The 17673-nt window shown below is 45.3% G+C and overlaps 1 protein-coding gene across 2 annotated transcripts in view; it reads right to left on the bottom strand.

The window, feature by feature from the left end:
- The window catches only part of LOC139388067 (seizure 6-like protein), a 51562-nt gene that overhangs the window by 11233 nt on the left and 22656 nt on the right, over positions 1 to 17673 (bottom strand). For both annotated transcript variants that reach the window (XM_071134585.1, XM_071134586.1), the window contains exons 2-9: positions 12625 to 13110; positions 12230 to 12369; positions 6956 to 7151; positions 5139 to 5324; positions 4761 to 4932; positions 4435 to 4601; positions 3964 to 4158; positions 3571 to 3709 (exon numbers count right to left, since the gene is read on the bottom strand). In XM_071134585.1, the coding sequence (XP_070990686.1) occupies positions 3571 to 3709; positions 3964 to 4158; positions 4435 to 4601; positions 4761 to 4932; positions 5139 to 5324; positions 6956 to 7151; positions 12230 to 12369; positions 12625 to 13110 (1681 nt within the window). The remainder of the gene's footprint in view (positions 1 to 3570; positions 3710 to 3963; positions 4159 to 4434; positions 4602 to 4760; positions 4933 to 5138; positions 5325 to 6955; positions 7152 to 12229; positions 12370 to 12624; positions 13111 to 17673) is intronic.

Genomic DNA, 17673 nt, shown 5'->3' with positions numbered 1-17673 from the left:
TGCTTTCCCTGCCTGCTATTCGGTGGAGTGGGTGTGTGGTCCAAGTCTGGGTTTAACTTTTTACTGCAGTGCACCAAATCAGGGTCATACAGTGTTTCTTGGTAGTCTTAAACAAATCTGCTTTGAAACAAAAGTATACACCTCACACAAATGGTTATGGGCTTCAAAAAAGATGTTGAGTTTATATACAGTACCAGTCAGTAGCGGTGCCAAGCTGTCATCAAGGGAAAGGGTGGCTACTTTGAAGAATCTCATATAAAATATACTTTGATTTGTTTAACACTTTTTTGGTTACTACATGATTCCATATATGTTATTTCATAGTTTTGATGTCTACACTATTATTCTACACTGTAGGGAAAGAAAATCCCTGGAATGAGTAGGTGTGTCCAAACGTTTGACTGGTACTAAACATAAAGAAAATATAAGATGTATTTATAACATCCCACCCATGAAGCCACCGGGTCATTTGACTGCGGATTTAAAACATCTGCCTGAAAGGGTCTCAAAACACGAGAACTGTGCATCACATATAGACCAACGCTGTTAAACGTAGAGTACTGGGGAAATCAAACAATGTGACTCAGCCAGACAAAGCATATAGGACAGCCATGACCTTCACAACCGACAAACGGAAGAGAATAGGTACGTGCTCGCCCGAATTATAGCACCCATGAAATTGGGTAGCTAAACGAATAGGCATATAGGCTACGTCCATCTCAGCCCGCTCATGACGAAATTGCGGATTGCCTCTTATCCACTCATCTCTCCCTTATGCCATAGTTTGTACATCTCAATTGTTATATTGCTTACAGTATATAGGTCTATCTCATTAGTATCTTATTAATCATTTTAGGCAATGTTAGAATTATGTATTTAATTGTTTTGCTTACTTTGCGTATTATAAAGAGCTCATATACTTTTCTCCAAAAGGAGGGGATACTATATAATGTTGTTGGGTCTGTAACAGTGGCGGTTCTAGACCATTTCAACTGGGGGGGCCAAGCTGGGGCCAGTTGTACTGTTAGAGGGACCAGTTACATTAGACGTTATTGTTGTCATATCGTTTTCTTCACTGCATTGCAGACATTAGCAGGCAAAAGACCATGTTCATAATCATCATCGTTGCCACTGTCTAATAACGGATGTAAAAAAGAATGCGTCAGTATAATGTCTATAAGTGGATCTTTGGGATTGTGTTTCCCTTCCTTTTCAGACCACATAACCGCTGAATCCCCCCCCCCCTCTTTCTTTCTCTGGGGTGACTTCATTAAGAGTAAAGTTAAGTTACTCAACATCTTGCTGAATTGATCTGTACTGATGTCTACCTGGATTTCTGTCGCTGTCCATTTGGAATGTGCTGAACGAAGGCCTACCCCGGCGCAGCTGCTTTGCATGTCGCAGTGTGATGTTGTTCCCCTAGATTATGCACCAAGTTGCACACAAGGTCCAATTCAAATAGGCCAAGTCAAGAGGGGATGTTAATAATTTGATAATAATAATAATAATTCAGTGTGTTTTTAAAAAATATAATTACAGCTGCATAGCTAATGTTAGTTTTTGGTGTACAAACACTTTTTCATATCTATATTGTACATACACGTGATTGTAAAAGTTGTGTATATTTTGGTTTGGCCCATCGCGGGTTATCTGTATTTCCATACCCCCTTATTGGTTTGGCCCATCGCGGGTTATCTGTATTTCCGTACCCCCTTATTGTTCTCTTTTGCCTGACCTTCCGCTAGCGAGGTGCCTGAGAGCTGTGACTTCGCCAAGGGTTAACATCATGTGTGTTGTCTCTTCGTGTGCAAGGCAAAGAAGAAGAAACCAACCAGCAGACCTCCAATCGTGGCAGCGTCCTAATTAAAAGTGCACAAGGCAGAAACGAACCACGTGCACTTGATCATACTTCGAGCGAAGTGTTAACGATACGAGAACCAACATGATGAATTTACTGAACATAAATGTAATAATGTTTGCGTGTGGTTCAAAAGTCATGTTGGCATTCGTTATTATTGAAGGAGAGGCCGGTTCTTATCGAGTTACACAAATCCACGAGGAGTCAGTAGAAACCGTATTTATTGAAGAAAGTCAGCTGGTTCAGCTGTTTTGTTTTTCTTCAAAAGGCAGTAAATGAGGCTGAATGAACAGTTTTGCTGCCAGACGAGTCTCCTCTGATAGCCAGGTGTAGCAGGTGGTAAGGATTCACGGTGCTGAAAAGAAAGCTCAGCCGCCGGGACAGCTTTATGTCGGCCCTAACATTTAATGTACTGTTGAGTAATAGGTCGCTGCTTCACCGGTTTCACAGTTTGCCCCACCAAGATTGTCATGCAAAAAAAAAAATGGCCACTGACTCAGTGTGAGGTAAAGGGGTGACGTGTCAGAGACTAAACGTTGGATGAGTCAGATGGAATGCTGGGAGCTTGATGACCTCAGTAACATCTGGCTACTTTGACAACCTATTACCATCAGAAATCTGACAGGTGTGTGTATGTGGCAGATTGTATGTGGCAGGCAGGTAGCCTAGTGGTTGTAGAGGCGAACCAGTGGCCGGAGGGTTGCCAGTTCAAATCCCAGGTCCCGACCAGAGAAATCTGGCGGGACATATCAAATCCTAGATGCCATTGCCTGCCGAAATGCACTTAACAAACCCCCCCCCCCCCCCCACACAACAACAGCGCCCAGTGTGGCAGCCCCCCAAACTTCGCCAAAACGTGTGTTTATTAGAGGCCGTTTAGACATGGACATGGAGATTTCCCATCCGACCTGATATGCATAAATATATATTTAGAGAGAGAGAGAGAGACCCGTTCTGAATGGATCCGAGGACAACTAGACCCATTCCGCATTGACCTGGTTGGATCCGGACCCGGTCCGAGTGAGGGAAGCAGCAGAAAAGTCCATTTTGAAGAGACTTTATTAACCGGAGCAGATAAAGTGTGAGGTAGAGAGAAGTGACGGACGCTCTAGCAGGGGCCGGGCTGTGTGTTTAGGCTACTGTGAGTGTGAGCGAGTGACACGGGAACAGGGAGGAGGGAGGAAGAGATGACAGTTAGCCTACAAACAACAACAACTCCATTCAGAATATGAAGTAGCAGCCTACCTTTTGGCTCCCGGTCGTTGTAGCTTCTCCTTTAACTTTTCATACCATCATTTTAATTCCATCCTCCCATTGATTAGATCTTTCCTCACTTTTGCCCAACCCGGAGGCTCAATCACTGTAGCCCATTGCCGCTTTGATGACTTCTCATTGGCTGACAACAACAAGCTATTACGTGCCACTCTCACGAAAAGCAAGAGCAGCAGTATAAAATTATCCAATTTATCTCTCTTCTGCAGCAGTCGCATTCGGATCTGTTTGGATCCTTCCGGACGAGTCATTTAAAATGACACATAGGCCTTCCTATCAGATCCAACCCAGACCCGTGACATTACTTAGAATTCTGGGTCTCGGTATTCGGGTACAGCTGGATCCGTGAAGATCTCTAGTGTGTATGTCTTTGAGGGGTTAAAAGTCACATTTTGGTTGGAACTAATCTTAATGTGTGTGTGTATATATATATATCTCACAGCTGTACGTCGAGCAGCACGCATTTGTCCTCCCCTACATGTATCCTCCAGCTGCAGTCCTCTCCCTCTCCGTACCACTCTGGCCAGTTGGGAGACAGGATCACACCCCCAGGACCTGCTAGGTCTCCCCCACACAGGGCTGGAGACGGAGGGAGAGGAGAGAGTGAGAGGGGGGAGATATTACAATTTAAAAATACAAAATAAAAAAGGAACTGTATATTTTCACATCAAACTCTGTTGTCAAATTGTATCATTAAAGATAAACGCCTCACAGCTTGACATCAGAACTCTCTCAATGTGAAAGAAAATGGCACCATAGGATTTTACAGACACACACACAAATATACAACCCTCCCAACACGCACAAATATACAACCCTCCCAACACACACACCTTTGCAGAGTGGTTCCGTGTCGTTCCAGTAGGGGTCTCTGGCATTGATACACTCTATGACTGGCGGCCCCTGCTCCAGAGAGTGACCAGTATCACAGCTGAACTGCACCACAGCGCCAACACCGTAGGCCTGGTCAGTGGTGCTGAAGTTACCATTCTGCAGGTAGGGCTCATAACAATGGCCACGCTTAAACGCTGCAGAGAGAGAGAGAGAGAGAGAGAGAGAGAGATGGGAGAGGAGAAATGAGAGAGCAGAGAGGAGAAATGAGAGAGCAGAGAGGCAGAGAGGCAGAGAGAGAGAGAGAGAGAGAGAGATGGGAGAGGAGAAATGAAAGAGCAGAGAGGCAGAGAGGCAGAGAGAGAGAGAGAGATGGGAGAGGAGAAATGAGAGAGAGAGAGAGAGAGAGAGGAGGTTAGACAGAAAGGTTGGGGAATATGATGAAATGTTTCATCTGGTTTGTGTGCTCTTACCCTCATAGCGGATGTTGAAGCCTGTATTGTGGTTAGGTTGGTCAGTGATGAACTGTACCCTGACTGCTGGACCCTCACTGATCACCCCTTCAAACGGTATTGGACCACCCCGGCCCGAGTCAAACAGCACCACAGACCCAGCGTCCAGACCGCTCCATAACACAAGTCTGGAGGGAGAAATTTCATTGGAACACTTTATGGGTCCCAGATTGTTGGGATATGCAGACCTATTAACAACTTGAAGATTTGATCCATTTCCAAAGTTGATTACAGCACAATTATAGTTTACACATTCAAAGATCAAACACATTCCCTCTCTCTCTGACCTTTCGGTGGGTCCAAGGGCCAGTCTCTCCAGGTGCAGGTGTAGTCTCTGTGCTGTGGGGGCCTCCATGGACCAGGAGCAGGAACGGTCCTGGGTGGCGTCGGGCCCCAGGCGGGGAGAGGGAGACAGGACCCTCCCTACTGTAGCGTTCTTCACTGAGCCCCCACATAGTGCTATGGAGGGAGAGAGGTGATGATTATATGTGTGTGTGTGTGTGTGTGTGTGTGTGTGTGTGTGTGTGTTTGTGTCTCCCCAGCTCTGCAGCTGGGCATGTTGTTGCTCCAGACAGCAGCAGGGCATTGAGATGTGTGTGTGTGTGTGTGTGAATATGTATGTGTGTGTCCCTGCATCTGCATGTGTCTCTCCCTCTCCTCCCTACCTCTACAGCTGGGCTCCTTGCTGCTCCAGACAGGCAGAGATGCATTGAGGCAGGTGAGCGCCACTGCCCCCTGCAGGTGGTATCCCATATGGCAGTGGAAGCGGGCAGTGCCCCCTGGCAGCAGGTCTAGCACTGACACCTCCCCAAAATGAGGCCTCCTCGGCAGGGCACAGCTCAGACGGAATACTGTCAGGGGGAGAGGGGCAGGGAGGAGGGGAGAATGAGAGAGGGAGAGACAGAGATTTCCATTCTGTCATTCTCTCCCATCATATTTTATGCTATTCTGTTCCACAGTTGGCTTCCTGTTCTAATTTGATCTGAGATGACTGGACAGGCCAGAATAAAGATAAAGGGAGGACAGGCCAGAATAAAGATAAAGGGAGGACAGGCCAGAATAATAGATCATGGAGAAGACAGACCAGAATAATAGATCATGGAGAGGACAGGCCAGAATAATAGATCATGGAGAGGACAGGCCAGAATAATAGATAGAGGACAGGACAGGATAATAGATCATGGAGAAGACAGGCCAGAATAATAGATAGAGGACAGGACAGGATAATAGATCATGGAGAAGACAGGCCAGAATAATAGATATGGTTTTCATGCCACGTTGACTTCATCTATCCAGAGACGCAGAAGGAAGCGAGGCACCTCACTCCCTAATTTCTTCTGGTTACATTACAGTCAACGAAATAAGCTATTGCATTGGCATCTATGGGAGAACTACCCCGCTAAGCAGACCGGAACTGACCAATTTTTTTTTCAATGGTAAACGAGTGAACTATCTTAATTTATCCACCATCTTTGTCCAGCCCTGTCACATCTGAACTGACACAGAGGTTGCGGTTCATACTCATAAAAGACACACCCTCGTCCACTTACCCGCCTTATGCCCTTGGGGGAATCCTGGAGGAAGGTCCAAATGATTAGCCATGCAAAGGAAGTTTGCAACGCAAGACCCTCAGCCCTCGTTTTTAGTCGAGTTGGCGAGTGAACAATTATGTTCACGTCGGATGTAGGAAGTGTGCTACTAATGCACGTGACGGCACCAACACGTCTCATAAAATGTAAATGTGTGTTGTTTGGTTATCTTTTGGAAATTGTAGAAATAAAACATGTTCCAGCTAGGCAGGCTAACGTTAGTTAGCTAATTAATTTGCTAGCGATCATACAGTAGGCGTAAATGAATAATTATATATTTAATGTAAGTAGACATGCACTCATAATTGACTGTAGCGCATATAAAGCACCCACAAGCTACTGGTGGCTGAAAACACAATCATCGCGGGATGAAGGAGTGACGAATTTCCAGCCAAGGGTGGTCCATTTAAAATGCATTCCTTCCTCCCTCGCTCTGCAAGTGTATACTCGTCAGACGTCATGATACGTCATCAGATGTGTCCACTTCATTTGAGGGCTGAGGGGATAGGGTGTGTCTTTTAAGTGTGCTCTCTGACTGCAGCCGGAGAGATCACAGGGGTGAGATGAGAAAGGGAGACATTACAGGTGAAACATACAAACACAAACAACCACACAATCATGTGCACACACATCTACACTATCAAAGGGCTGAGATGAGATGAACCAATGAACCAGAGTTCCAATCAGTTAATTGATATGACACATCCAGTCACAGCGCTAATTGATTACAAAACGAGATTAAGTGGGGAGGCAATTAACAGATCAGGTAGACAGAGAATCAACAGCACCTGAGGACTTAATGAAGGCTTTGATTTCAAAACATGAAAGAGTGTGTGTGTGTGTGTGTGTGTGTGTGTGTGTTTGTGTGTGTGTGTGTGCATGCATGTACTCACTCTGGTAGTGCAGCTGGAACATGCCCATGCCCCCCTCAGGCAAGGAGCGGTAGTATACTGAGATGGTATTGGTCGGACTGCGGATCACCTGACCCTCCACCAGAAGCGTGTGATTGGCCAGAACTAGCAAGGCCCCACCCTCATCCACCCCTCTGATTGACAGCTGCTCTCCCTCTGACAGATTCACACTCTTCACCTGAGAGATAGAGAGAGACAGAGGGAGAGAGGCAGGGAGAGAGGGAGAGAGAGAAAGAGAAAGTGAAAGAGAGAGGGGGGGGGGGTGGAGAAAGACGGTGTGAGAGAGTTTAACATCTCATGAACCAAGATTGCTACGATACAGAAATATTCTAATATGTGCAGCATGACTGCAAAAAAGAGGACCTGGAACAGCCCCAGTGTTGTGTGGAGGACAGGGTGCTGTTCCAGCAGACACCACTAGGGGTCAGAGTGAGCTCACCACAGAGTCAACTATTTCAACACAGATCGGTGTGTGTGCCACAGGAGGTTGGTGGTACTTTAATTGGGGAGGACTTGCTCGTGGTAAAGGATGGAGCGGAATTGGTGGAATGGAAACACTTTAGTGGGAACACTAAAATAACACATCCTAGATCTGAATGAATGAAATATTCTTATTAAATACTTTTTTCTTTACATAGTTGAATGTGCTGACAACAAAATCACACAAAAATAAATCAATGGAAATCAAATTTATCAACCCATGGAGGTCTGGATTTGGAGTCACACTCAAAATTAAAGTGGAAAACCACACTACAGGCTGATCCAACTTTGATGTAATGTCCTTAAAACAAGTCAAAATGAGGCTCAGTAGTGTGTGTGGCCTCCACGTGCCTGTATGACCTCCCTACAACGCCTGGGCATGCTCCTGATGAGATGGCGGATGGTCTCTTGAGGGATCTCCTCCCAGACCTGGACTAAAGCATCCGCCAACTCCTGGACAGTCTGTGGTGCAACGTGGCGTTGGTGAATGGAGCGAGACATGATGTCCCAGATGTGCTCAATTGGATTCAGGTCTGGGGAACGGGCGGGCCAGTCCATAGCATCAATGCCTTCCTCTTGCAGGAACTGCTGACACACTCCAGCCACCTGAGGTCTAGCATTGTCTTGCATTAGGAAGAACCCAGGGCCAACCACACCAGCATATGGTCTCACAAGGGGTCTGAGGATCTCATCTCGGTACCTAATGGCAGTCAGGCTACCTCTGGCGAGCACATGGAGGGCTGTGCGGCCCCCCAAAGAAATGCCACCCCACACCATGACTGACCCACCGCCAAACCGGTCATGCTGGAGGATGTTGCAGGCAGCAGAACGTTCTCCACGGCGTCTCCAGACTGTCACGTCTGTCACATGTGCTCAGTGTGAACCTGCTTTCATCTGTGAAGAGCACCGGGCACCAGTGGCGAATTTGCCAATCTTGGTGTTCTCTGGCAAATGCCAAACGTCCTGCACAGTGTTGGGCTGTAAGCACAACCCCCACCTGTGGACGTCGGGCCCTCATCCCACCCTCATGGAGTCTGTTTCTGACCGTTTGAGCAGACACATGCACATTTGTGGCCTGCTGGAGTTCATTTTGCAGGGCTCTGGCAGTGCTCCTCCTGCTCCTCCGTGCACAAAGGCAGAGGTAGTGGTCCTGCTGCTGGGTTGTTGCCCTCCTACGGCCTCCTCCACGTCTCCTGATGTACTGGCCTGTCTCCTGGTAGAGCCTCCATGCTCTGGACACTACACTGACAGACACAGCAAACCTTCTTGCCACATCTCGCATTGATGTGCCATCCTGGATGAGCTGCACTACCTGAGCCACTTGTGTGGGTTGTAGACTCCGTCTCATGCTACCACTAGAGTGAAAGCACCGCCAGCATTCAAAAGTGACCAAAACATCAGCCAGGAAGCATAGAGAAGTGGTCTGTGGTCCCCACCTGCAGAACCACTCCTTTATTGGGGGTGTCTTGCTAAATGCCTATAATTTCCACCAAATTTCCACAACAGCATGTGAAATTTATTGCCAATCAGTGTTGCTTCCTAAGTGGACAGTTTGATTTCACAGAAGTGTGATTGACTTGGAGTTACATTGTGTTGTTTAAGTGTTCCCTTTATTTTTTTGAGCAGTGTACATCAAACACATGGTTTCTATGTGTTTGATGTCATTCCACTTACTCTGTTCTGGCCATTATTATGAGCCGCCCTCCCCTCAGCAGCCTCCACTGGTGTGTGTGTGTGTGTGTGTGTGCATGTGTGTGGATGCGTTCGTGAATTATTGTTGCACGGGTTGACTCCTAACCCGCAGTCCCCGCGGTTATATCCGCGGGCGGGTGGGTTTAGGGTCATGAAATACTGGGTGGATGAAGGGTGGGTGGAAGGGTGAAGGCCGGGGGGGGGGGCGGGGGTTGAATAAAGAGAAAACAATATCTTAAATACCTTACAGAAAAAGTTAACGTTGATCGACTCGTGCAAAAAGGACAATGTTGGAGTTGAATTTAATAAGAGAAAAGCTGCGGACAGTTGAAAATAAAGATAAAATTGAAAATTCATGTTTAGGAAAGAATTGGTTAAAGAGGATGATAGCGGTGCTGCTGTGTAATGTGTGACGATTGTGAGGCGCTTTACAAATTCAACAGTCACAAGACAGGGCCTTCAAATAGGCAAATTGCACGTCAAGGGAACTGTAGCATACGGTTAGGATTTGTTAAATGGAAACTGAAATCTGAACACTGAAAGTAGGTCTGTAACCTCTCACCTCAGCCTCACGCCTCGATCAGACCGACAGTATATTGCATTTTGGTACACCAGAAGTACATTCATTTCCAATGGAACGCTGCGTTTGCCTCGCAGCATTGCGTTGCAGAGTCAGTTGCAGTGCGTTCTGTGTGGTGCATACGTTGGACGTATCGAAGGTATGCATCAAGTTGTATTGCGGAGAATTGACAGAAATACCCGCAATTTTTTTGGGTTGCACACATATCCACTAAAATGTTGGATTACATAATGAAAAAAGTTTACCTGCAGAATTTACAATTACGAATTTACCACTTTGCAAAGACGCTGTCGGTCTGATTGAGGTATTACTATAAATTCCAGCAGAATTATATACTTCTTGCAGTGAAATTATACTCCAAATGTAGGCAACATTTTTACTCGGGAACAGGCGCGGAGAAATAGGATTTCTTTCATCATCTTGAGAAAATGTGAATGTGCAGTTAGAGACCGTCTGTAGAAGTGCTGTCTTTATCAGCGTCATGAAATCTGACAGCATTTCAAACACATCAAATATGGATCCAAGCCCAACTGAAATCTGATCAGAAACATGTTGGGTCGTTGACAACTTTCTATTGCTGTATAACCGGTCAAACTGATATCATTTGGAAATTTTGCACAGAAAATCTTTTCCGTCTTTTTTTGTTATTGTATTTTATCCCCGGTCCCTAAACGTAATTTCCTCCTCGAAAAACAAGTAGAGATGACAGAGAAAAATGTACCCATGTCAACTATATTGAAGCATTCATTCTATCGATTTATGACATTATTCTGGTGAGCAACTATTTATTTAGTCTTTTAGGGCAACATACAATGACAGCAGAGAAGCTTAATGTATCTAATTCTAGACAAGTTGACGAACAAATAGCCTAAAAAAATTAAATTGGGTAAATTATGTGCAGAAACATAGCCTATCTAAATCAGGCTAAAAAAAAATGATCCTGCACCCTCTGTCAAAGCTGTCTCGGGACTGTAGACTACAGCCTCAGATTTTCACTTTATCACATATAATTGGGTGGCGCGTATTTGTGAGTGTGAATGTATACAGGATTCATACACATTGTGACGGATGGAATTTCATGACTTCTCCATGACTTTTAACCACATTTCCATGATCAACAACTGCCGGTGTCTCTATGTATGTATCAAAAAAGTAAGCGTGATGTGGTATCGACACTGGGAGACTGCTCTTTGATCCCATGTACCGTCTCTTGCCATTGTGTAAAGCAAAGTAGAGTACCTGTATAAAGTAGACACACAAAGTAGAGTACCTGTATAAAACACATGTGTGGTCAACGCTCAGTCTGAAGAGTGTGTAAAGGCTTTTGATCAAGCCCTGCTAAAACACACCAGAGCCAGTTTATCAAAGGTCTGGTTGAGCAGCTAATAAAAAATTAAAAAAAAGTTTGTTAAGAGGGAGACTGGAATAAAAGCCTACACACCCATTAGCTCTCCTGGATGATGGCTGACCACCCTTGATGTATTACATTGCAACAATACAACCAAGTCATTTGTATGCCTTTTGAAAACTTCTCTCATTCATCATATCAAAGAGCAAACGGCTATGGTACGCTACAAATATTTGTATTCAGCTGATGCAAGCCCACAAATGTTATTCTGGAAATGTACCTTTTCTAGTTTAGTCATAATGTGTTTATCTTAGCTACCTTAGAAGTGTTTACATTGCAGGCTATTGAGATGCAATGTCCCCATACAATAGATTAGACAAATCAACTGGAAGTATGCACAAAACGAGTTTTGAAGGCACAGAATCCAAAAGGCTACATCTAACATTTTATGGGGCGGCAGGGTAGCCTAGTGGTTAGAGCGTTGACCCGCGTAACCGAAAGGTTGCAATTCCCCGAGCTGACATGGTAGTTGTTAACTTGTTCTTAACTGACTTGCCTAGTTAAATAAAGGTACAAAAAAAAATCCTAAATTGACTGATTCACAAATTATTCATATGGGTCGATTCACCACGATATAACCGAATCCCAACTAATACAACGGAGAGGTGAATCGTTCATTTCGTCAAAAATAATAATTTAAATGAATCATTTGAATCATTCCAAAAAGCTAATCAACTTTGTTCGCGAGCGTCGGTAGAACGTTGTTTTTTTTGTACATGCTAATTATAGCTGAACAGTTAATTCGAGGATACAATATACAGTGTACGTTTTGAATTGTCTGTTCTCTATCATATTTTATAGGCTTACCTGCTGCTACAATGTCCCAACTATCTCATCTCTCCTTGAGCAGCGGCCCACTCGTCTCGTACACATGCTGGTGATGCGCGCAAACATAGAATGCGCTCGTCTCATTCCGATCCTGGCTGACATGTTGATTTTTTATTTGATTGATAAAATATAAAAAAACTGTGCCTAAATAAATGACATTAACAGACATTATGACATTCATTTCCATGATTTTTCCACACCTGGACCAGTTTTTTTTTTATTCATGACTATACGAACCCTCTGTGGGTCAATGTGGGTGTTTGTTTACCTGTAGCTCGACTCCATAGCCTGTGTACACAGTGACGGTGTATGTACAGTGTAGGAATGTTCCATCTGGTAGAGGGGGGTCGTCAGAAGAGTCTATGTATCCCTCTGGGTCGGAGAAATTCACCATACAGCCGGACACAGCTGGAGAGATAGTTTAGGAGAGGGGAGGATAGGAGAGGGGAGGGGAGGAGAGGAGGGGGACAGAAGAGGAGGTGAGGAGCGGAGATGACAAACAATACTGGAAAAATATTGGAAAAGCAATTTATTTTCACAGCGTAATCCAGGATGCTGGTGAGATAAGCACATCTATGTCTTCAGTCAGAGAAAGGTAAACAACTGCTTTCTGTAAAAAGGACAAGGCGTTCTCTAACGTTGAGAACATTCTCTAACATAAACCTGGTGAAGGTGTGTCTGCAGCCATGGTCGCCATGATGATAGCGGTGACCTCATCTCGCTGTCCCAGCGGTGTGTGTGTGGATGTGTGTGTCCCGGACTGGGAGGAGGAGGGGATGGGGTTGTTGTCAGATTGGGAGGGCTGTGACGGGAGGAGGGGTCCACTGTCGTGGGGCTGTGAGACTAGGGATCCTATCCTCTTCAACAGACCCTGCTGATCCATAGAGAGACCACCAGACAGGCCCCTCACGCTCAGTCCTCTGCCCAGGAGAGGCAGCAGGTCCTGGGGCTGAGCAGAGGGCAGGACCACCCCCCTTGTCTGGTAGAGGAGACGATCCTTCTGGGCCAGGAATGACTCGAGCAGATCACCAGTGGCACCCATCCCCGCCCTGGGCACTAACCCAACCACGGAACTTCTCCCTCGGGATGAGTCTATGTCTGTGTCCCCTACGGCTGGGGAGGGGGAGGGTTGTATGGAGTCAACTTCACCTAGAGAAACGGAGAGAGAAAAATAAAGTGTAAAAGGGAGTGAGACTACAGGTGATATGTAGTCTTTACACTAGTGCTGCTTTTAGCACTGAGAATAATTGTATTTTTTTGACTCATTCTATGTTAGGGCTCTCCTGCAGCCGGTCCGGTGTCTGGGGAGAAATGCAAACCAGTGGGTGGGACTGAGGAACTGGAGGGCCTGCTGTGCACGCTTAAGCTGGAGCAAAGAGAGAGACAGCTCCGAGCTCCCAGGTAGCCTTTCTTCTCTGTGTGTCTAGTGAATGTGGTGTGGCTGTGTTAGGACCTGTGTTAGGACCTGCTTTCTGTTCCACTGTCTGTTCCGCTGTCTGTTCCGCTGTCTGTTCCACTCTCTGTTCCACTCTCTGTTCCACTCTCTGTTCCACTGTCTGTTCTACTGTCTGTTCTACTGTCTGTTCTACTGTCTGTTCCACTGTCTGTTCCACTGTTTGTTCTACTGTCTGTTCCACTGTTTGTTCTACTGTCTGTTCTGCTGTATGTTCTACTGTTTGTTCTACTGTCTGTTATATTGCCTGTTCCACTGTTATCAGGACTACTGGGGCGATCTGGCATCAGGACGAGCAGCCCAGCCCAATAGCCTGTTCTTTATTTCACACACAAACAGGTAGAATGCACACACGCACACATAAGCACACACCACATGCATACACACCACATGCACACACACACTCACACAGGCAGACCACCGACTCTTTGGGCGAGGTAGAGACAGGGTAGGCAGTCAGGCATGGCGGAGAGAGAGAGAGAGAGAGAGAGAGAGAGAGAGAGATATAGAGAGGGCGGGAGAGAGAGAAGGGGGAGGGAGAGAGAGAAAAGGGAGAGAGAGAGAGAGAAGCGAGAGGGGAGAGAGGGAGAGAGAGAAAGGGGAGATAAAGAGAGAGAAGGGGAGGGGAGGGAGAGAGAGAGAGAGAAGGGAGATGGAGAAGGGAGAGAGAGAGAAAGAGAAGGGAGAGAGAGAGAAAGAGAGAAAACGGTAGAGGGAGAGAGAGAGAGAGAGAGATATAGAGAGGGCGGGAGAGAGAGAAGGGGGAGGGAGAGAGAGAAAAGGGAGAGAGAGAGAGAGAAGGGAGAGGGAGAGAGAGAGATAAAGAGAGAGAAGGGGAGGGGAGGGAGAGAGAGAGAGAGAGAAGGGAGATGGAGAAGGGAGAGAGAGAGAAAGAGAGAAAACGGTAGAGGGAGAGAGAGAGAGAGAGAGAGAGAAGGGGAGGGGAGGGAGAGAGAGAGAAGGGAGAGAGAGAGAAAAAGGGGAGATAAAGAGAGAGAAGGGGAGGGGAGGGAGAGAGAGAGAGAGAGAAGGGAGATGGAGAAGGGAGAGAGAGAGAAAGAGAAGGGAGAGAGAGAGAAAGAGAGAAAACGGTAGAGGGAGAGAGAGAGAGAGAGAGAGAGAAGGGGAGGGGAGGGAGAGAGAGAGAGAGAGAAGGGAGAGAGAGAGAGAGAAGGGAGAGAGAGAGAAAATGGTAGAGAGAGAGAGAGAGAGAGAGAGAGAGAAGGGAGAGAGAGAGAAAATGGTAGAGAGAGAGAGAGAGAGAGAGAAGGGGAGGGGAGGGAGAGAGAGAGAGAGAAGGGAGAGAGAGAGAGAATGAAAAAGGGCGAGTGAGAAGAACATTTAAAAAAGCAGAGACAGGCACACTGCTCCCACGCATGCTAAAATAACATCTCCAAGTGCCCAGCACTAAAAAAGAACAGAACAGTGGACACAAGCCCGCAGGCACACACACACACACACACACACACACACACACACAGCCAGGCCCTTCATGGCCAGTGTATCACTTGCGTTGCTGCCTAAACAGCAGCAACCCCTCCACTCCACACTGCAAAAACACTGGACCACTTACCACCTGCTATCAGAACAGGCTGCTTTCTATATTCCCATATCCTCACAGTGACATAAGGAAAACAGCGTTGGACTTTTATAGTGTCGGTTGTGTCTGCAGCCAGCTAGCATCCTACTCACGAGGAGATGTGGATGATACACGACAACAGGTGTGCCTGATCTGATACAAATATACTTTTTTCTTCCTTCTTCCACTTTTTTTTCCCTCAACCCTTTTAGTGTTTAACCCAATGAGGAAGAAAAAAGTGTGTTTGTATCAGATCAGGCACACCTGTATCATCCACGTCTCCTCGTGAGTAGGATGCTAGCTGGCAGTTAAAATAAATTCTTATTTTCAATGACAGCCTTTCAATGACAGCCTGTTAACTGCCTGTTCAGGGGCAGAACCACATATTTGTACCTTGTGAGCTCGGGATTCGAACTGGCAACCTTTCGGTTACTAGTCCAACGCTCTAACCACTAGCCTACCCTGCCGACCCTCCTCACAGGAACACGATGGTTTCTGTCGAAAATGTAGTGCTGTATTCATAGAATGACCAGGGACAATAAGGAGGATTTTACAGACCCAACAACAAAAGAATGATAAAAATGCTGTACAAACACCATTAAACCAATGTCTTTGTGATGGTGATGACTCACTCCCTCACAGTAGGGATGTTTTGGTATTACCAAGGCGTTATATTCTGCATGCTCTGAAAAGCCCCACAAAAAACACAACAATGGATGTTCTGATCAGAGATGAATGAAAACACCTCACTCTCTTACATCCTGATGTCAGTATTCGGTGCCTCAGAGATTTGGTTTGTAGAGAATTAAATACAACAACATCTAATGCTGTTGGCCTATCCTGAAACTTTCTAGCAGTATGCCTTTAAAACGCTTAAAAAAACACAACCTAGAAACACACAGACTCACTACCACTCATTCACTAACTCTCTCTCTCTCTCTCACACGCACACACACATACATACACCCACCCACGCACACTCACAAGATATCAGGTTCACACCCTTGTGGAGCTGAGTAACACATTATCATGTTCCTGACACAGTGTTCAACACATCGCTGTGTGTGTGTGTGTGTGTGTGTGTGACTATGCACATTAACGGTGCCAAACATCTCAATGAAGAAGAGATGAAGTAAGGAAGGACAATTGTGTGTGTGTGTGAGAGAGAGAGAGAGAGAGAGAGAGAGAAAGAGAGGGAAAGAAAGAGCGAGAGACCTGTCTATATGCAAGAGACCACTTTCCAAAATACAATTTATTATTACTCCCATACCATTATTACAGAGAATTAGGCAGATTATGCTACCCTCTGCCTATTGGCTACTTAGCTTAATCAAGCCTGTCTCAAAATACAACACTTCCCCTTTAAGACATAAAAAAAGCTCTTGACCTGACTTGCTTTTCAAAGATGTCTAGAAACAGTTAAAGGTAAAGTACAAGTAAAAATAGTTGAAAGTACTACTTAAGTCATTTTTGGGGGTATCTGTACTTTATTTTACTATTTATATTTTGGATAACTTTTACTCCATACATTTTCCCTGACACCCAAAAGTACTAGTTACATTTTGAATACAGGACAGGAAAATGGTCTAATTCACACACTTATCAAGAGAATATCCCTGGTCATCCCTACTGCCTCTGATCTGGCAGACTCACTAAACACTAATGTTTTGTAAAGCATGACTGAGTTTTCGAGTGTGCCCCTGGCTATCTGTAAATTGAAAGAACATGACAATTGTGCCGTCTGATTTGCTTAATATAAGAAATATGAAATGATTTATACTTTTACTTTTGATACTTAAGTATATTTTATCAATTACATGTACTTTTGATACTTAAGTACAGTGCCTTGCGAAAGTATTCGGCCCCCTTGAACTTTGCGACCTTTTGCCACATTTCAGGCTTCAAACATAAAGATATAAAACTGTATTTTTTTGTGAAGAATCAACAACAAGTGGGACACAATCATGAAGTGGAACGACATTTATTGGATATTTAAAACTTTTTTAACAAATCAAAAACTGAAAAATTGGGCGTGCAAAATTATTCAGCCCCCTTAAGTTAATACTTTGTAGCGCCACCTTTAGCTGCGATTACAGCTGTAAGTCGCTTGGGGTATGTCTCTATCAGTTTTGCACATCGAGAGACTGACATTTTTTCCCATTCCTCCTTGCAAAACAGCTCGAGCTCAGTGAGGTTGGATGGGGAGCATTTGTGAACAGCAGTTTTCAGTTCTTTCCACAGATTCTCGATTGGATTCAGGTCTGGACTTTGACTTGGCCATTCTAACACCTGGATATGTTTATTTTTGAACCATTCTATTGTAGATTTTGCTTTATGTTTTGGATCATTGTCTTGTTGGAAGACAAATCTCCGTCCCAGTCTCAGGTCTTTTGCAGACTCCATCAGGTTTTCTTCCAGAATGGTCCTGTATTTGGCTCCATCCATCTTCCCATCAATTTTAACCATCTTCCCTGTCCCTGCTGAAGAAAGGCAGGCCCAAACCATGATGCTGCCACCACCATGTTTGACAGTGGGGATGGTGTGTTCAGCTGTGTTGCTTTTACGCCAAACATAACGTTTTGCATTGTTGCCAAAAAGTTCAATTTTGGTTTCATCTGACCAGAGCACCTTCTTCCACATGTTTGGTGTGTCTCCCAGGTGGCTTGTGGCAAACTTTAAA

This window comes from Oncorhynchus clarkii, chromosome 29 (assembly GCF_045791955.1).
Source record: "Oncorhynchus clarkii lewisi isolate Uvic-CL-2024 chromosome 29, UVic_Ocla_1.0, whole genome shotgun sequence".
Lineage (NCBI taxonomy): Eukaryota > Metazoa > Chordata > Actinopteri > Salmoniformes > Salmonidae > Oncorhynchus > Oncorhynchus clarkii.
This window is presented reverse-complemented; position numbering and strand designations above follow the sequence as displayed.